The 20,256-nt window shown below is 41.7% G+C and overlaps 2 protein-coding genes across 3 annotated transcripts; both read left to right on the top strand.

The window, feature by feature from the left end:
* The first annotated feature begins 120 nt into the window (after positions 1-120).
* Positions 121-7,215, top strand: LOC116352699 (uridine phosphorylase 1-like). Of its 2 annotated transcripts, XM_031820871.1 has the most exons (8): positions 440-720; positions 967-1,023; positions 1,607-1,724; positions 2,419-2,577; positions 4,297-4,411; positions 5,129-5,338; positions 5,600-5,746; positions 6,144-7,215. In XM_031820871.1, exons 2-8 carry the CDS (start codon positions 971-973, stop codon positions 6,332-6,334), a joined length of 993 nt encoding a protein of 330 aa, XP_031676731.1. In that variant the 5' UTR covers positions 440-720; positions 967-970; the 3' UTR covers positions 6,335-7,215. The 2 variants fall into 2 exon arrangements, with proteins under 2 accessions (XP_031676732.1, XP_031676731.1); XM_031820872.1 differs by lacking the exon at positions 1,607-1,724 and having other exon boundaries at positions 121-720.
* Positions 7,216-8,631: 1,416 nt separating this feature from the next.
* Positions 8,632-20,017, top strand: LOC109882681 (stathmin-2-like). Its single transcript, XM_031820873.1, has 5 exons — positions 8,632-8,804; positions 12,726-12,824; positions 13,731-13,903; positions 14,631-14,822; positions 18,397-20,017. The coding sequence occupies exons 1-5, from the start codon at positions 8,786-8,788 to the stop codon at positions 18,454-18,456; spliced, it is 543 nt and encodes a 180-aa protein (XP_031676733.1). The 5' UTR covers positions 8,632-8,785; the 3' UTR covers positions 18,457-20,017.
* The last annotated feature ends 239 nt before the right edge of the window (positions 20,018-20,256 follow it).

Below are 20,256 nucleotides of genomic sequence, written 5' to 3' on the forward strand. Positions count from 1 at the left end.
TTGATTCAGAGTTGGGACATAACGTTTGTATGTGAACTATTTGTAAATTGCATACTTTGTAAATTGCATAATTCCAGAGTCACTCGCGCATAAGAGGCGGTGTTAGCACATGCGCAGATCAGATACTCCGATTAAACTGTTTAGATGTGATGATAATTCGAAAGATTGCTAAAAAACTAAAATCAGGGTTTAATCGGCGTATGCTTCTATTTTGAATTTACGACGATTAAAATAAACAGATTAAAGTGTTTACTTGACTATTGCCGTACTCGGCCAACTGCCATAATCCGTATAATATCGAATTATTAGTGCGCATATCAACGTACTCACTAGTGACACCTTCATATACAGTCAATGGCAGGGCATTCACGAGTTGCCACAGCCACAAAGTCATAATTATGGCTAAACCCCGCCTATTTCTACAATTTATCTTCTTAAAATCAGATGTTAAACCTAAACAGCACTGCTAACCTTTTCATTTCTCAAATTTTAATTAAGACCAAAAACAAATTTTAGTTTTCATGAATTTTTAGTTAAGATCTACACCATTTTTACTTTGCGGCTGTGATAACTAGTGACAACCCAATGTCAGTGACAAGTTCCTTAGCACAGCTTTCAATTACTGCATCTTATACATTTACTACATTGCAGATAGATATTTAGGAAACGGGACGCATCTAACGCAGCATCGTGCATATGCGAATCATCCACCTGCTACAGGTAATCTACATATATTCAATCGCTGTTTATCTGACATACCAGCCGGCATATTTTTGGTAGTAGTCGATGTTAGCCTACAGACTACGATATGGGATACATCACATCCTCGCAGAAACCGATGTTCGTATCACTAACTGGACCAGTAGTGACGACATCTATGTCTGAATTTGACAAATCCAACATTTGGAAATCAAGTTCATTTCATGTGTTTGCTCCGGTGGTTTGTGCTTCTTCCGTTTTTTTCAGGAATATGGCACCAGGACCAGGTTTCAGTGATGAAAAGAATGAGACATTGTGCGAGAGGTACACTAACATCTAATAAGTAATGGTTGGATCACGTCATTGTCTATAACTATGTCATCAAAGTGATTTGATTCGTGTTATCGTCTGAAAATTAAATGAATTCAACGTCAACATGACAAATAACACCCGGATAAAGCTTTTACTATTGTACTGTACATTTTACATTGACTTTTGTACTGTACATTTTACATTGACTTTTGTGCTGTACATTTTACATTGACTTTTGTACTGTACATTTTACATTGACTTTTGACAGTAGGCTAACCACTCCCTTTAATCAGTGGACTATATTTGAGTTCATCTGTAAAACCAGGAAACGGCAGAGAGGTGTGTCATCCAGAGAAATTGACTTCCTGTACAGAAGCACGTATCATTGAGCATTACATTACACCCTACAAGGATAAAGGAAAATGACTCACAACCAGGCGATTATATCCTATTGACAAACAGTAATACGAAGACAATGTTGAACATGTCGAACCAAAACCAAATATGCTTCATGAACATGGGCCCAGAAGTTTAGCAGGTCGTCAAATAAAAGACTGGTCTTCCCTAAATGTCCTTGTATGATTGATTTTCTTAGTGAAAGTACTGTCTATGTGCATAACCCCCACCTGGATGGGATGAAAGATGACATTCTCTACCACTTTAACCTGGGGACCTCCACACACAACCTGCCTGCCATGTTTGGCGATGTCAAAGTAAGATTACTGATTGATTCATTCGGCTACTAGCTAGATTGCGTCAGTAAATGGACATTCATAACATCTTATTTCCTGCATTCAATAAGGTCAGCTTTTCTGTATTCCTCACACATTGGGCTGGTTTACCAGATTCAGATTAAGTTTAGTCCTGGACTAAAAAACCCTTTCAATGGACGTTCACCAAAGACCATGTGTTTTAATCCAGGACTAGGTTTATTGTATTGTTGTCTCTACCTTCTTGTCCTTTGTGCTGTTGTCTGTGCCCAATAATTGTTTGTACCATGTTTTGTGCTGCTACCATGTTGTGACCATGTTGTTGTCATGTTGTGTTGTTGTCATGTTGTGTTGCTACCATGCTGTGTTGTCATGTGTTGCTGCCTTGCTATGTTGTTGTCTTAGATTTCTCCTTATGTAGTGTCTCTCTTGTCGTGATGTGTGTTTTGTCCTATATTTTCATTTTTAATCCAAGCCCCATTTCCCGCAGGAGGCCTTTTGCCTTTTGGTAGGCCGTCATTCTAAATAAGAATTTGTTCTTAACAGACCTGCCCAGTTAAATAATGGTTCAATAAAATAACAAATAGAGTAGGAATCATCTGTGTTCAGGAAAGCAGTCCTGTATTTCTATTGATGTTTTGTATTCCTTCCCAGGACGTTAACATTTACATTGTCTGCTCTTATGTTCATGTCTCAGTTTGTGTGTGTTGGGGGCAGTCCCTGGAGAATGAAGTCCTTCATAGAGTACATTGCTGGAGAGCTGAGTCTGGAGGACCCCAAGGCTGAGTACCCCAACATCTGTGCAGGAACTGACCGCTATGCCATGTACAAGATTGGCCCCGTGCTGTCCGTCAGCGTAAGTGAAGAAATACAATACCGCTAGCCATTTCAATCACTTGTAGTTTATTATAGTGTCATTAGATGTTAGTAGGTTTAACACAGGTTTCAGTCACTTGTAGTTTATTATAGAGTCACTAGATGTTAGTAGGTTTAACACAGGTTTCAATCACTTGTAGTTTATTATAGAGTCACTAGATGTTAGTAGGTTTAACACAGGTTTCAATCACTTGTAGTTTATTATAGAGTCACTAGATGTTAGTAGGTTTAACACAGGTTTCAATCACTTGTAGTTTATTATAGAGTCACTAGATGTTAGTAGGTTTAACACAGGTTTCAATCACTTGTAGTTTATTATAGAGTCACTAGATGTTAGTAGGTTTAACACAGGTTTCAATCACTTGTAGTTTATTATAGAGTCACTAGATGTTAGTAGGTTTAACACAGGTTTCAATCACTTGTAGTTTATTATAGAGTCACTAGATGTTAGTAGGTTTAACACAGGTTTCAATCACTTGTAGTTTATTATAGAGTCACTAGATGTTAGTAGGTTTAACACAGGTTTCAATCACTTGTAGTTTATTATAGAGTCACTAGATGTTAGTAGGTTTAACACAGGTTTCAATCACTTGTAGTTTATTATAGAGTCACTAGATGTTAGTAGGTTTAACACAGGTTTCAATCACTTGTAGTTTATTATAGAGTCACTAGATGTTAGTAGGTTTAACACAGGTTTCAGTCACTTGTAGTTTATTATAGAGTCACTAGATGTTAGTAGGTTTAACACAGGTTTCAATCACTTGTAGTTTATTATAGAGTCACTAGATGTTAGTAGGTTTAACACAGGTTTCAGTCACTTGTAGTTTATTATAGAGTCACTAGATGTTAGTAGGTTTAACACAGGTTTCAATCACTTGTAGTTTATTATAGAGTCACTAGATGTTAGTAGGTTTAACACAGGTTTCAATCACTTGTAGTTTATTATAGAGTCACTAGATGTTAGTAGGTTTAACACAGGTTTCAATCACTTGTAGTTTATTATAGAGTCACTAGATGTTAGTAGGTTTAACACAGGTTTCAATCACTTGTAGTTTATTATAGAGTCACTAGATGTTAGTAGGTTTAACACAGGTTTCAATCACTTGTAGTTTATTATAGAGTCACTAGATGTTAGTAGGTTTAACACAGGTTTCAATCACTTGTAGTTTATTATAGAGTCACTAGATGTTAGTAGGTTTAACACAGGTTTCAATCACTTGTAGTTTATTATAGAGTCACTAGATGTTAGTAGGTTTAACACAGGTTTCAATCACTTGTAGTTTATTAGAGTCGCTAGATGTTAGTAGGTTTAACATGAGTTGTATCTCAAATGGTACTCTATATTAAACTACTTTGGACAAGGGCTCTGGACAAAGGCCATCACCAGGTAATATGCTGCAATTTGGGACGCACTCACAATGTTGCACCTTTGGGTGGAATTGTAATCGATGTCCTGGGTTTGAAAGGTAATATGAAGTAATAGAGAAGGTTTCTTTGTAAAATAAATGGACGTGTCGGTGTAGCAGTGTGTTCTGCCGAACAGACTGAATTGAGAGGCTTCATCAGTGTCGTCCTTCTAACTCAACCGCGTTGCCATGAAGTAGTGCAGACGAGGTCGCCACGCTATCTGACGTGAGACTGTGGTGGTGTAATGTGGTACATCTATGACATCACGTGTCTCTCTCTCGTTGTTTTTCAGCATGGCATGGGTATCCCCTCCATCGCCATCATGTTACACGAGCTCATCAAGCTCCTCTACCATGCTCGCTGCACTGATGTTACCATCTTTCGCATTGGGACCTCCGGTGGATTAGGTAGGCCTAGAGAGTTTGTTCAGACGTTTTCTGTCTGGTTGTACTTCTCAAGTGCTTTGGATATGATTTCATTCCTTTCTGATTAACCACAGCACATCTGAATCCCACTGTAGTCAAACTAGTAATAACGCTAATATGGGGTGTTTCAATCAATCAATCAATCAATTAAAGTCCTTTGATTAATCTAAAGATGTGTTCCAAATGGCACCCTATTCCCTATATATGTATATATTTTTATTTAACTTTTAACCAGGCAAGTCAGTTAAGAACAAATTCTTATTTACAATCACGGCCCTATGGGACTCCCAATCACGGCCCTATGGGACTCCCAATCACGGCCCTATGGGACTCCCAATCACGGCCCTATGGGACTCCCAATCACGGCCCTATGGGACTCCCAATCACGGCCCTATGGGACTCCCAATCACGGCCCTATGGGACTCCTAATCACGGCCCTATGGGACTCCCAATCACGGCCCTATGGGACTCCCAATCCTGGCCGGATGTGATGCAGCCTGGATTCAAACCAGGGACTGCAGTGACGCCTCTGACGCTGAGATGCAGTGCCTTAGACCGCTGCGCCACTCGGGAGCCCAAAAGTATGGCCCAAAAGTAGTGTACTTTATAGGGAATAGGGTGCCATTTGGGACACAGGCCTAAAACAAGCCATATTTGCTGTACATTGTCCATCCACTCTGTTCCCCTTTCTCTCTCCAGGCCTCGAGCCTGGCACGGTTGTTGTCACCAAGCAGTCAGTAGACGCCACCTTCCTGCCCAGGTTGGAGCAGGTCATCCTGGGGAATACTGTGGTACGCAGCACGGACCTGGACCAAGGTCTGGCTGAAGAGCTGCTCCAGTGTAGCAAGGACCTGGGTCAATTTGAGACGGTCATCGGAAACACTATGTGCACAATGGATTTCTATGAAGGTGTCGGTTATTATACGCTACTTCCCTTTTCTGCTTGTTGTCTGCGAATCTGTCTTTTTATTTCAATGTTATCCTGTGTTAACTTGATACCCGATCTGTCTGTGCCCCTGTCAACTCCATTGCTGTCATTGTAAAGCCCAACATGTTAGGCATGACTGTGAGTGAGTTGGCATGATGGCACAAACAGACTGGCACTCAGGTTATATGGATGTGCCCTACTAGAGTTACTGTGTGTATCTAGCTGGTATTTTGTGTGTCCAGGACAAGCGCGTCTGGATGGGGCCTTCTGCTCCTACACAGAGAAGGATAAACAGGACTACTTGACCAAGGCCTATGAGTCTGGGGTTCGGAACATCGAGATGGAGTCTTCCGTGTTCGCTGCCATGTGTAAACTCAGCGGTCTGAAAGGTACCCCACGGGTGTAGTTGTAGCTCTCCATGATGACAGTACCAGCCGTATTAGCAGTGTTGTTCGCAGACATAAAGGTTTTTTTAAAATAAAGAAACAAAACCTTTGACTTTATATGCGTTAAAGATGAAATAAAGATGCATTTGAATAGATGTATTAAATACATGTGTTTTTACATCATATTCATTCCCTTGAAGGTCCTAATGTTGGACCTTTTGGTAGGATCAAAGTTCTGTATTGTGTTGCTGGTTATAAATAGGCTGGTCCTTGATCTCTTTGTGTTGTCATGCCAACTCCCTGTCTCATGTTCGAGGAGTTGGCATGATACTGTAGCAGACTGGCACTCAGGACTAGTAAATAATCAATCTCTGTCCTCTGTCACTGTGTCCCTCTGAAGCGGCCGTGGTGTGTGTGACGCTATTGGACCGTCAGAAAGGTGACCAGCTGATCAGCTCTCATGAAGTTCTCCACAGCTACCAACAACGTCCTCAGATACTGGTCGGTCACCTGATCAAGAAGATGCTCCAAACCTCAGCCTCAGTTGCAGTTCTTGACAAAAAAACGGTGCTCCAGGCACCTACTACATAACCCATTGAAAGGCACGTTTGTCTTGCCCACTCACCATCTGAATGGCACACATAGACAATCCATGTCTCAATTGTCTCAAGGTTTAAAAATCTTTCTTTAACCCGTCTCCTCCACTTCATCTACACTGATTGAAGTGGATTTAACATGTGACATCAATAAGGGATCATAGCTTTCACCTTGATTCACCTGGTCAGTGTCATGGAAAGAGCTTAAGCTTAATGTTTTGTATACTCGGTGTAAGTGTAATTTAGGGCAGCCCTTATTCAGTCATTCATTCCATATAGCCTGGCTGCTTTCACTATGGATTTTCACAATCATTCTCAATAGCAATCATTGACCGTATAGAAGCCATTATATATATATATATATATCGATCATATCTATTGTTTCTGGATTGTAGCTAAGTGTAACCAAATTAGTACAGTAATCATGAGAAACATCAAACACACCTCTTACCTGACACTACCTCTGTTTTTATACCAAATAAACCAATGCTGAGCGAAGTAAAGTAACCTGTTCCATAAGTTGTTGCTTTGTGTAACATTAGAAAATATATTATACACAGTTTGTTTTTTAAAACCTTTTTTTTTAACCCCAAGCTTTTAAAATGACATGTTTTGTTTTAATTCACCAGTATGTATATTTTAGTTTTATATGCTGTAGCTATGGTAACGAGCAAGTTATGAATATTAAAGATAAGACTTCTCTGCACTTCGTTAGCTACTTTGAAGACTTATCGACACTGCATTGTACTGTACTATCAAATGTTGCTCTGAAACCATAATCATACATTCAACGTGTCGTCCTGTTACTGAGAAAATATGTAACTGAGTGCTTCTAATGTCATCTTATGAGTAATAAAACCACAAATACTGTAAATATTTCAGTGTGATTAAAATGGGTTTATGTCATCAACATTAGGAAGCAGCTAATGGGGATCCTTAGTAAGTACAGATACAGAAGCCGTCCCTGTATGGGAGGTTTCCTGGACACAGATTAAACCTGGACCTGGACGTAAAAGCAAGATCAGTGTAGACTCTCCATGGAAACTATCTTTATAGTCCAGGACTATCTGTGTCCGGGAAACTGGCCCACAGTGTCGGGCAGGCCTTGGATTTTCTGTCATGCATATTTCAGTTGATTGACATTGATCATTGATTGACTCATGTCCCTAGCAGCATTGCCTTGTCTCATTGATAAATGCACTAATTCTCTATACCAACATTGTGATGATGCTCCTTGTTTCCCCTTTTTAGCTGTGTCTGAAGCCATTCACAAGGTCTGGTAGCCTTTAGCATACGTGAGCTAGGGGCGTGTTCAAGTGGGACCTGTGAATATGTTTAGGTCATGAATGCGTTCCATAGGTTTATATACTGTAATATACACTATATATACAAAAGTATGTGGCCAGCCCATCAAATTAGTGGATTCGGCTATTTCAGCCACACCTGTTGCTGACAGGTGTATAAAATCGAGCACACCGCCATGCAATCTCCATAAAAAAACATTGGCTGTAGAATGGCCTTATTGAAGAGCTCAGTGACTTTCAAATGTGGCACCGTCATAAGATGCCACTTTTCCAGCAAGTCAGTTTGTCAAATTGTTGCCCTGATCGAGCTAGCCTGGTCAACTGTTCAGTAAGTGCTGTTATTGTGAATTGGAAACGTCTAGAAGCAACAGCGGCTCAGCCGCGAAGTGGTAGGACACATGAGCGCACGAAAGGGACCGCCAAGTGCTGAAGCACCTGGAGCATAAAAATTCTCTGTCCTTGGTTGCAACACTCACTACCGAATTCAAAACTGCCTCTGGAAGCACAATCAGGACAAGAACTGTTCGTCGGGAGCTTCATGAAATGGGTTTCCATGGCCGAGCAGCCGCACACAAGCCTAAGATTACCATGTGTAATGCACAACCTCACTAATGCCCTTGTGACTAAATGGAAGCAAGACCCCACAGCAATGTTCCAACATCTAGCGGAAAGTCTTCCCAGAAGAGTGGAGGCTGTTATTGCAGCAACGGGGACCAACTCCATATTAATGTCCATGATTTTGGAATGAGATGTTCAACGAGCAGGTGTCAGCACACTTTTGGTCATGTTGTGTATTTGTAAGTATTTAAACATTTCAAACAGAATACTTTATTCGTTTTTCCTCAAAATGTACCTCTGTAACATTTTTACTGTAGGCTATTCCTACGGTACCACTAGGCCTATTCTATTGCTGTGGATGGAATGTCTGATCTCGACGAGAGAGGCGCGTCAAAGGACGGAGGGTGGCCAAGCAATCTGCTCATGCGCAGAGACGCTCATAATTCAACCGCTCCCATCTTCCAGCTCGCTCCGCACCTCTCATCCTGATCTCAGCCCCCGGTCTTGTCTTTTTCGCTGACACAGTGCCTTAAAACAATATTTTCGCCCTTCAGACCCTAGCCGCAAAACACCCGCAGACAGCCATGGCCAAAACTGCAATTGGTAAGGATGCGAGTAAGATTTTTCAGCATGGATTATTGTTAGAGTTTGTTATAGGGATGGAGGCTGAGATCTGCGCGGACACCTGCATCGTCCTCATTATTTTATTACAGTATATGGGCCCGTAGGGACTGCAGCCAAAAACTGCTCTTCTAGATTGGACATTTTATGTATGTTATGATTTTATATCAAGTGTAAGATTTATTTTGGTTAATATGTTGGCGCGACTGTTTTTTTCTTATTTATAGCGGTTTTATTTACAACGCTGCACCTACTGCTGGTGATACGGCGGCGGCTCTAGTAGAAGCATAATGCAGAGAGACCCCACCCAATACGCGGTTTGACTACCATTTCAACACAGCTTGACAGGCTGAGATATCATTTATTTTTTCATTTATGTACTTTTTATGTATATAACGGTTATATCGCTTGTTTGAGCTCGAATATGATAGAGAATCAATTTTAGGTGAATGAAAGGGGCGTGCTGACAATGCATTGAATTCAGTGGTTCATTTGTTGGGCTACAATAGTTAGTCATGTATTTGTTACCATCATTTGGCTGATATGTATTTAGGATCATTTGGCAGTTTTGTGTGTTTTATATTACAGTAAATGTGGGTTACATTTAATATATTAAACAAAAAGTATAAATGAATAAGGGCCTTGTCATCAATATCAGCCATGATATGCCAATGCAAAACAAGGCCAAGAGTATTTTGTTTTAGTGGAGGATACTACACTGAATTCAACTGTTCTATGTCAATATAACACAATAAAAGGGGGAGAGAAAACAATTTGTTGCTTTATGTTTTGTTTGACATTTTTCTGAGTTGTTTCTTAGTGGAACTGTAAAAGTGATTGATTATCCAAAAGAGTTGATTCTCTTTTCTGTCTGACAATAGCCAACACTTAAAAGGTATAGGCCTACTTCCTGTTCTCTGATCTCTGTTTTACCTAGAAATATTTGCTCTTGGGCTTCCATAGTGCCGGAATGTATTCTATGTTCAGTAGGGCCTACATTCTATTATGGAATGGAAATGGATCCATGCAGTTCCATAGGATCTTAGTGATTCTGATGACATGTGGCAGCAGGCTGTGTTGAGCAGTGGGCCATGGCACGCAGGTGTAGCAGGCCGCCAGACAGCAGGCTGGGATAGTGGCCAGCCCTGCAGCAATGGGCCGCTCCACACGCTGCTGGCCTTTGCAGCAGTTGGCTAATCAGTATTGACAATCTGCAGTCGTCTTCGGACAGAGCTCTCTCTCTCTCTCTCGCTCTCTGATGCTGTACCTTAGTGGAGTCAGGGCTACTAGTACCTAATACAGTAGGGTGATAGTAATACACTAGGTATTTCTTTTGGTGTTGGTGTTGGTGTTGAGGTAGAGACTTTGTGTGTGCCATATGGGGCCCTGATCCAAAGGGTGCCATTTTGAATTTGGACAGAGCCTGTCACTTCTAAATCCCTCCGTCACTATTGAAGTGAAGACTTCCTCGTAATAATGACAATTTAAACACTATTAAGATAGAGTAGCATCTAGCCTTTAGCTAATGCCCATTAGCTTACTGTTATCAGATCATGATAGAATTCATTAATAGAGCTCAAGTTCAACAAAAAATCATGATCAGTTATGGGCTGCTCTGGCAAGGCTTTTTATTATTTTATTTAACTAGGCAAGTCAGTTAAGAACAAACTCTTATTTACAATGACGGCCTAGGAACAGTGGGTTAACTGGCCTAGGAACAGTGGGTTAACTGGCCTAGGAACAGTGGGTTAACTGGCCTAGGAACAGTGGGTTAACTGGCCTAGGAACAGTGGGTTAACTGGCCTAGGAACAGTGGGTTAACTGGCCTAGGAACAGTGGGTTAACTGGCCTAGGAACAGTGGGTTAACTGGCCTAGGAACAGTGGGTTAACTGGCCTAGGAACAGTGGGTTAACTGGCCTAGGAACAGTGGGTTAACTTCCTTGTTCAGGGGCAGAACCACAGATTTTTACCTTGTCAGCTTGGGGATTCGATCTAGCAACCTTTCAGGTTACTAGCTCAACACTCTAACCACTAGGATACCTGCCACCCCAACCACTACCCACTAGGCTACCTACCACCCCAACCACTACCCACTAGGCTACCTGCCGCCCCAACCACTACCCACTAGGCTACCTATCGCCCCAACCACTACCCACTAGGCTACCTGCCGCCCCAACCACTACCCACTAGGCTACCTGCCGCCCCAACCACTACCCACTAGGCTACCTACCGCCCCAACCACTACCCACTAGGCTACCTGCCGCCCCAACCACTACCCACTAGGCTACCTACCGCCCCAACCACTACCCACTAGGCTACCTGCCGCCCCAACCACTACCCACTAGGCTACCTACCGCCCCAACCACTACCCACTAGGCTACCTGCCGCCCCAACCACTACCCACTAGGCTACCTGCCGCCCCAACCACTACCCACTAGGCTACCTACCGCCCCAACCACTACCCACTAGGCTACCTACCGCCCCAACCACTACCCACTAGGCTACCTACCGCCCCAACCACTACCCACTAGGCTACCTGCCGCGCCAACCACTACCCACTAGGCTACCTACCGCCCCAACCACTACCCACTAGGCTACCTGCCGCCCCAACCACTACCCACTATTTTATTTTTATTTTTTTTATTTCACCTTTATTTAACCAGGTAGGCTAGTTGAGAACAAGTTCTCATTTGCAACTGCGACCTGGCCAAGATAAAGCATAGCAGTGTGAGCATACAACAAAGAGTTACACATGGAGTAAACAATTAACAAGTCAATAACACAGTAGAAAACGAAGGGGGGGTCTATATACAATGTGTGCAAAAGGCATGAGGAGGTAGGCAAATAATTACAATTTTGCAGATTAACACTGGAGTGATAAAAGATCAGATGGTCATGTACAGGTAGAGATATTGGTGTGCAGAAGAGCAGAAAAGTAAATAAATAGAAACAGTACGGGGATGAGGTAGGTGAAAAGGCCAGAGGCTAGGCTACCTACCTGCCGCTTTAACACTGTCAGTGTGAAGCAAGCCTGTATGAATGTTCTCTATGGGCCACTCTGGCTCAGACAAGGCTTTAATACTGTCCATGTGAAGCAAGCCTGTATGAATGTTCTCTCTGGGCCACTCTGGCTCGGACAAGGCTTTATACTGCCAGTGTGAAGCAAGCCTGTATGAATGATCTTTATTCCACAAGCCTGGCTGTATGAGCCACTCCGGCTCGGACAAGGCTTTAATACTGTCCATGTGAAGCAAGCCTGTATGAATGTTCTCTATGGGCCACTCTGGCTCGAACAAGGCTTTATACTGTCAGTGTGAAGCAAGCCTGTATGAATGATCTTTATTCCACACGCCTGGCTGTATGAGCCACTCCGGCTCGGACAAGGCTTTAATACTGTCCATGTGAAGCAAGCCTGTATGAATGTTCTCTATGGGCCACTCTGGCTCGGACAAGGCTTTATACTGTCAGTGTGAAGCAAGCCTGTATGAATGTTCTGTATGAGCTGCTCTGGCCCGCACAAGGCTTTATACTGTAAGTGTGAAGCAAGCCTGTATGAAGGATCTTTATTCCACACGCCTGGCTGTATGAGCCACTCTGGCCCGCACAAGGCTTTATACTGTAAGTGTGAAGCAAGCCTGTATGAATGATCTTTATTCCACAGTCAATAAACAGCATAATAACAATGTTATCTCCTATAGGTGCCATTATAGTGTCTGACTTTGGTTGTGTCAAAAATGGCACCCTGTTCCCTATAGTGCTTTACTTTTGCACTATATAGAGAATAGGGTGCTAAAGCACTATATAGGGAATAGGGTGCTAAAGCACTATATAGGGAATAGGGGGCCATTTTGGACTCCTCCACATAGCAGTGTTAACAGTCTTGTGTGTTTGTATTCCCTCAGCATACAAAGAGAAGATGAAGGAGCTGTCTGTTTTCTCCCTCATCTGCTCCTGCTTTTATCCAGAGGCACGCAACAAGCTGGTCGTCTGTGAGTTCGAAGGTAAGAACCAGGTCACACGAGAGGTAAGAACCAATCAGGATAGGAAAGTTACTACAGATATTGCAGGAGTTTCCTCTTGAAATCCGACATGTCTGTGGTAAGGACAGCTTGGTTGCTGATTATCTCCCAAGGGTGGGCAGGTAATACGTTTTGTGTTTTGCGTTCAGCCAGTTTGTTGCCCTGGCTCACAATTTGTTTTGAGTATCGTCTTGGCTGAGCTCGTTCCGAGGGGACGAGAGTTATAGAAGCGTACGTGAGTTTTTCAAAAACACGTGAGTTTTAGGAAACTATAAGAAAAAAAAAAGAGGAAAAATAAGATTGAAAAATAAAAAATATATACTGTATATATATAAAATACCAGTCAGAGGTTTTATACACCTACTCATTCAAGGGTTTTTCAACAGGACAATGACCCAACACACCTCCAGGTAACCTCAAAGGCAAAGGGTGTCTACTTTGAAGATTCTTAAATATAAACATATTTTGATTTATTTCACACTTTTTGGTTACTACATGATTCCATATGTGTTATTTCATCATTTTGATGTCTTCTACAATGTAGAAAAGAGTAAAAATAATATAAGACCAGTCCCCAGAAGACCAGACCTCAGAAGACCAGAACCCAGAAGACCAGACCCCAGAACACAGAAGACCAGACTCCAGAAGACCAGACCCCAGAAGACCAGTCCCCAGAAGACCAGAAGACCAGAACCCAGGAGACCAGAACCCAGAAGACCAGACCCCAGAAGACCAGACCCCAGAAGACCAGACCTCAAAACCCAGAAGGCCAGACCCCAGAAGACCAGACCCCAGAAGACCAGACCCCAGAAGATCCGACCCCAGAAGACCAGACCCCAGAAGACCAGACCACAGAAAAAAATAATACATCTTTTCACTTGTTTTCAGACATGGAGGTGAAGCCAATCAACAAGCGGGCGTCGGGCCAGGCCTTTGAGGTGATTCTGAAGCCCCCCTCCCCGATGTCAGATGCGGCCCACAGCATCGCTTCGCCCCCCAAGAGGGAAGTGTCCCTAGAGGACATCCAGAAGAAATTGGAGGCAGCTGAGGACCGGAGGAGGGTGAGTAGTAGAACTATAGAACTAGAATGATAAAAACAGTAGGTACACTCTAAGAAAAAAGATCCCAAAAGTGTTCTTCGGCTGTCCCCTTAGTAGAACCCTTTTTGGTTCCATGGTTCTACCTGGAACCAAAATGACGGCTCTCTGATAGCAGCTTTTTTTCCTTAGAGTGTATAGAATTCTAGATCTTTGAGTAGGCAACCCCAGGGCCCTGCGTTTTGATATAATCATTCATATCCATATAATTAGAATCAACAGAACAGCTGTCCCATTCAAGTTCACATTCCGTGGTGGATGGATCGGCGGCCATATTGAATGTACCAGTCAAATTACTATTGTCTGGGCCTCCCGGGTGGCGCAGTGGTCTAGGGCACTGCATCGCAGCGCTAGCTGTGCCACCAGATACTCTGGGTTTGCACCCAGGCTCTGTCGCAGCCGGCCGCGACCGGGAGGTCCGCGGGGCGACGCACAATTGGCGTTAAGAAGCAGTGCGACTTGGTTGGGTTGTGTATCGGAGGACGCATGGCTTTCGACCTTTGTCTCTCCCGAGCCCGTACGTGAGTTGTAGCGATGAGACAAGATAGTAATTACTAACAATTGGATACCACGAAATTGGGGAGAAAAGGGGGTACAATTAAAACAATTACTATTAATATTGTCTGAGGTGCTTTGACCATTCTAGTGATTCCAACTCTATGGTGACATCCATGGTTTCTCTGTGGTCCAGTCCCAGGAGGCCCAGGTGCTGAGGGCCCTGGCAGAGAAGAGGGAGCATGAGAGGGATGTGCTGCTCAAGGCCATGGAAGAGAACAACAACTTCAGCAAAATGGCAGAGGAGAAGCTAACCATGAAGATGGAGCAGATCAAGGAGAACCGGGAGGCCCACCTGGCAGCCATGATGGAACGCCTGCAGGAGAAGGTGAGAGAAGACTGGCCAGTAGTACTGTAGAAGTAGTAATGGAGTAGTAGAACCAGTAGTAGTAGAAGTAGTAATAGATGTAGTAGTAGTAGTAATAATGGAGTACTAGTAGTAGTATTAGTATTATTATAAGTAGTAGTATTAGTAGTAGCAGTAGTACAGTAGTAGTAGTAGTAGTAGTAATGGAGTAGTAGTAGTAGTATTTGTAGTAGTAGCAGTATTAGTAGTAGTAGTAGTAGTAATGGAGTAGTAGTAGTAGTAGTAATGGAGAAGTAGTTGTAGTATTAGTAGTAGTAGCAGTATTAGTAGTAGTAGAAGTAATGGAGTAGTAGTAGTAGTAGTAGCAGTAGAAGTAGTCGTAGTAATACTACTACGGCTACTACTCCATTAATACTACTGCCAGTAGTACTGAAGTCGTAGTAGTAGTAGTAGTAGTAGTAGTAGTATTAGTAGTAGCAGAATGACTGTAGTAGTAGTAGTAGTAATGGAGTAGTAGTAGTAGTATTAGTAGTAGTAGTAGTAGCAGTAATACTACTACTACAGTATTACTACTACTAATACTACTGCTACTACTACTACTACAGTCCTACTGCTACTACTAATACTACTACTAATACTACTACTACTACTACTACTACTACTACTACTACAACAGTACTACAGTACTACTGTAGTAGTAGTAGTAGTAATGGAGTAGTAGTAGTAGCAGTAGTAGCAGAAATTGAATAATAGTATTAGTATTAGTAGTACTGTAGTAGCAGTAGTATAAGTAGTAGTAGCAGTAGTAGTAGTAGTGTAGTAGCAGTAATAGAGTAGTAGTAATAGTAGTAGTAGTACTAGCAATGGAGTAGTAGTAGTAGTAGTAGTAATGGAGTAGTAGCAGTAGAAGTAGTAGTAGTGTAGTGGTAGTAGTAGTAGTAGTAGTAGAATTAATGGAGTAGTCGTAGTAGTAGTAGTATTAGTAGTAGTAGTCGTAGTAATATAACTACGACTACACTACTACTCCATTAATACTACTGCCAGTATTAGTATTAGTATTAGTATTAGTATTAGTAGTATTAGTCTTAGTATTAGTATTAGTAGTAGCAGCAGGACTGTACTAGTAGTAGCAGTAGTAGTATTAGTATTAGTAGTAGTAGCAGTAGTAGTAGTAGTAGTAATAATACTACTACTACTACAGTATTACTACTACTAATACTACTGCTACTACTACTAATACTACTACTACTACTAATACAGTCCTACTGCTACTACTATTACTAATACTACTACCACAGTACTAATGCTACTACTAATACTAATACAACTACCGGCAGTAGTATTAATGGAGTAGTAGTCGTAGTAGTATTACTACGACTACTACTACTGCTACTAATACTACTACTACTAATACTACTACTACTAATACTACTACTACTACTACTACAGTACTACTGCTACTACTAATACTAATACTATGGTTACTACTACTGTACTACTGCTACTACTACTAATAATAATAATTCTACTAGCAGTAGTATCAATGGAGTAGCAGTAGTAGTAATATTAGTATCATAATAGTGGCAGTAATATTGTAGTAGTAGTAGTAGTAGTAGTAATAATGGAGTAGTAGTAGTTGTATTAATAATGGAGTACTAGTAGTAGTAGCAATGGAGTAGTAGTAGTAGTAATACTGTAGTAGTAATAATGGAGCAGTAGTAGTTGTACTAATAATGGAGTACTAGTAGTAGTAGTAGCAGCAATGGAGTAGTAGTAGTAGTAATACTGTAGTAGTAGTAGTAGTAGTTGCAGTAATGGAATAGTAGTAGTAGTATTAGTATTAGTAGTAGTAGTAGTAGCAGTAGTAGTATTAGTAGTAGTACTACTACTACTACTACAGTATTACTGCTACTAATACTACTACTACTAATACAGTCCTACTGCTACTACTATTACTAATACTACTACTACTACCACAGTACTAATGCTACTACTAATGCTAATACAACTACCGGCAGTAGTATTAATGGAGTAGTAGTCGTAGTAGTAATATTAGTATCATAATAGTGGCAGTAATACTGTAGTAGTAGTAGTAGTAGTAGTAATAATGGAGTAGTAGTAGTTGTATTAATAATGGAGTACTAGTAGTAGTAGTAGTAGTAGCAATGGAGTAGTAGTATTAATACTGTAGTAGTAGTCGTAGTTGCAGTAATGGAGTAGTAGTAGTAGTAATAGTAGTAATAGTACTGTAGTAGTAGTAATGGAGTAGTAGTAGTAGTAGTGGTATAAGTAGTAATAGCGGTAGTAGTAGTGTAGTAGCAGTAATAGAGTAGTAGTCGTAGTAGTAGTAGTATTAGTAGTAGTAGTATGAGTGTAGTAGTAATGGAGTCGTAGTAGTAGAAGTAGCAATGGAGTAGTAGTAGTAGTAGTAGTAGTAGTAGTGCTAGTAGAAGTAGTAATGGAGTAGTAGTAGTAGTAGTAGTAGTAGTATTGTAGTAGTAGTAGTATTAGTAGTAGTGTAGCAGTAGTAATAGAGTAGTAGCAGTGGTAGTAGTAGTAGTAATGTAGTAGTAGTAGTAGTAGTAATGTAGTAGTAGTAGTAGTAATAGTAGTAGTAGTACTGTAGTAGTATTAATGGAGTTGTAGTGGTAGTAGTAGTAGTAGTAGTAGTAGAGACAATCCAGTTCAGTAGCAGTGAGCTCCCTTCTCCTACTGTAGAGCGTTAGAGAGGTGTAGGTCTTCTCATCCTCATCCCATCTCTCCAGGGTCAGGAGGCAGTCTGAGCACGTTGTCAGGAGAACCTCAGAAACAGGGATGGGGGTCACTGAGGTCCATGTGTTATTGTCATGCAGAGTAAAGTTAGAGTTGATCCTGAAGCATCAGAGTCCTCTGATCCGGAATACTGAAGCCAAAGAAGTCTAAGACCTTTATCCAGGCGGTATTCAGTATTCAGTATTAGCTACCAGTGGTATTACTAGTATGAGTACTGTAGTAATAGTAGTACTGTGTTAGTACTACTGTCATAATAGTAGTAGTAGTAGTAGTAGTAGTGTAGTAGTAGTAGTAGTAGTAGTAGTAGTAGTAGTAGTAGTAGTAGTAGTAGTATTGAAATAGTAGTAGTAGTACTGTAGAAGTAGTAGTAGTACTGTAGTTGTAGTAGTAGTAGTAGTATTGAAATAGTACTAGTAGTACTGTAGTAGTAGTAGTATTGAAATAGTAGTAGTAGTACTGTAGTTGTAGTAGTAGTATTGAAATTGTAGTAGTAGTAGTAGTAGTACTGCAGTAGCAGTACGAGTTATGTGGTAGTAGTAATGGTATTGTAGTAATGGTGTAGCAGGGTAGTAATGTAATAGTCATGTAAGATGGAGCAGATCAAGGAGAACCGCCAGGCCAACCTGGCAGCCATGATGGAACGCCTGCAGGAGAAGGTGTGATCTAGAATTAGAATGATAGAACTAGAATGAAAATAGAGACTTCATTCTAAGAGACCACTAGGGGTGCATCCTGCCTGTGTAAGCTACAGCTCTAACTTCCTGTCCAGTGTGGATGTTAACTTCCTCCTCTCTATCTGTGGTGTCTGTGACCTGTGTTTCAGGAGAGACACGCAGCCGTGGTGCGCAGGAACAAAGAGCTGAGGGAGGAGCTGACAGCGTGAGCCCCACCTCTCCCCAACGTCCACCAATCACGGCCCCCAACCCAGCCTCACCCCTGGAAACTCCACAGCAGACAGCAAGCCCTGGAGTCCTGGAGGGTGGAGGACTTCACTACCAACACACTACACCACCCACCCTGACCCATACACACACACACACACACACACACACACACTCAGTATTAACAGTATTTTCCATTAGATAATTCATGATTTATTTTTTCCGAAGGGAAAAAAAATCAACAACATGAAAACATGGGTATTATTTTGTAAATACTTCCTTTTTGTATCTATCTTGATGGGTAGGCTAGGCTGATTGAGCGCAAACAAGTGTATCAAATGCACTGTGTTGTACAATTTCAAATGTTTCTTTTGCTATCTAATTATTTATTGGTTCTTGAAATTTGAATCTACAATAATTTTTTTGTGAAAGTCTTTTTTGGTGTTGTGAGTTGGTTGTTAGCTGACGTTTGCATTGTTTTCTGATGATGTCAGTTTCTGTGTCTTTGTGAAGAATGTTAACAGGTAGTGAACTCAGACTCCTGACAGTGCATCCCATTTTATCACCTCACACACACACTCACGGACGCACGCACGCACGCACACACACACACACAATTACACACACACACAATTACACAGACACACACACACACACACACACACACACACACACACACACACACACACACACACACACACACACACACACACACACACACACACACACACACACACACACACACACACACACACACACACACACACACACATACACACATACACACACACACACATGCTGTGAACTAACATTAAAAATCTGCCTAACTCTCGGCTTAAAATGTCCACATGTCCTCAAATGATCTTGAGGTAGCTGGAACAAGAGAGGTGATTGGTCCTCTTTAACAATGTGTCTCCAGAGGGAGCAGCTGTTTATCACTTCCTCCAGACTGACCCCTGACTATATATGGCAGCCTGTTCCCTATAAAGTGCACTGCTGTTGACCAGAGTAGTGCAGAAAAAAAGGGTATAGTGTTCCATTTGGGATGCAGGCCAGGTGATTAACTTTAGCTTACTCTAGTCTGATATGTCCACGGAATCTGGAGACTTGAATGTTATGATGACATCATAGAGCCACCATACATGACATCCTGGCCAGTAGAATGTTCTAAAGCCCCCTTTCCTTTATCTTGACAGACATGTTCACTCTAAGTCTACATGTGTGTGTGTGTGTGTGTGTGTGTGTGTGTGTGTGTGTGTGTGTGTGTGTGTTTCAAGTGAGGTGTCATATCATCAGCGTCCTCTCTCTGGTAGTTCCATACATAGAGAATGGATACTCCACATTCAGCACACTACAATGACTCTGTTTAAATATGTCACAACGATCTGCCTGCATCCTCCACAAGCTGACTACTACAGTACAAGTGTTCTCCCTCCATGTGTCTCAAGCTTCGCTGAATAAAGCTTTGGGCTTCTGTCAACATGACATGTACCATCTCATTATTTTCTGTGCTAAAGACAAGGGAACATGTAAACTGCCAAATAAAAGAACCAATGACCTAAACATGTTGAGTGGTTGATGTTTTAGGAATGACTGTCCTGCTGTCGATAAAAGACGTTGAGTAGGCTACTGTAAGTGATGTCAGTAGAACAGGGTTTCCCTAACTCGGTCCTGCGGACTGAACGTTCCCTTGGGGGCCCCGGGACCCAGTTTGAGAAACCCGGAAGTAGACTATCACCCATTCTTTTATTTCCTTTTCTGTTTAAAGGCTCCTGATTGTAGCTGGTTATTGGGACAAACAA

Source organism: Oncorhynchus kisutch, unplaced genomic scaffold (genome assembly GCF_002021735.2).
Source record: "Oncorhynchus kisutch isolate 150728-3 unplaced genomic scaffold, Okis_V2 scaffold3711, whole genome shotgun sequence".
Taxonomy (NCBI): domain Eukaryota; kingdom Metazoa; phylum Chordata; class Actinopteri; order Salmoniformes; family Salmonidae; genus Oncorhynchus; species Oncorhynchus kisutch.

Excerpts from the sequence above, each read along its gene's own strand:
- LOC109882681 (XM_031820873.1), top strand. Across the intron at positions 12,825-13,730 it reads GGTCGTCTGTGAGTTCGAAG|ACATGGAGGTGAAGCCAATC; the intron begins GTAAGAACCAGG and ends ACTTGTTTTCAG. Across the intron at positions 14,823-18,396 it reads TGGAACGCCTGCAGGAGAAG|GAGAGACACGCAGCCGTGGT; the intron begins GTGAGAGAAGAC and ends CCTGTGTTTCAG.
- LOC116352699 (XM_031820871.1), top strand. The coding sequence starts at position 971 with ATGGCACCAGGACCAGGTTTCAGTGATGAAAAGAATGAGACATTGTGC. Across the intron at positions 2,578-4,296 it reads GCCCCGTGCTGTCCGTCAGC|CATGGCATGGGTATCCCCTC; the intron begins GTAAGTGAAGAA and ends GTTGTTTTTCAG. Across the intron at positions 5,339-5,599 it reads CACAATGGATTTCTATGAAG|GACAAGCGCGTCTGGATGGG; the intron begins GTGTCGGTTATT and ends TTGTGTGTCCAG.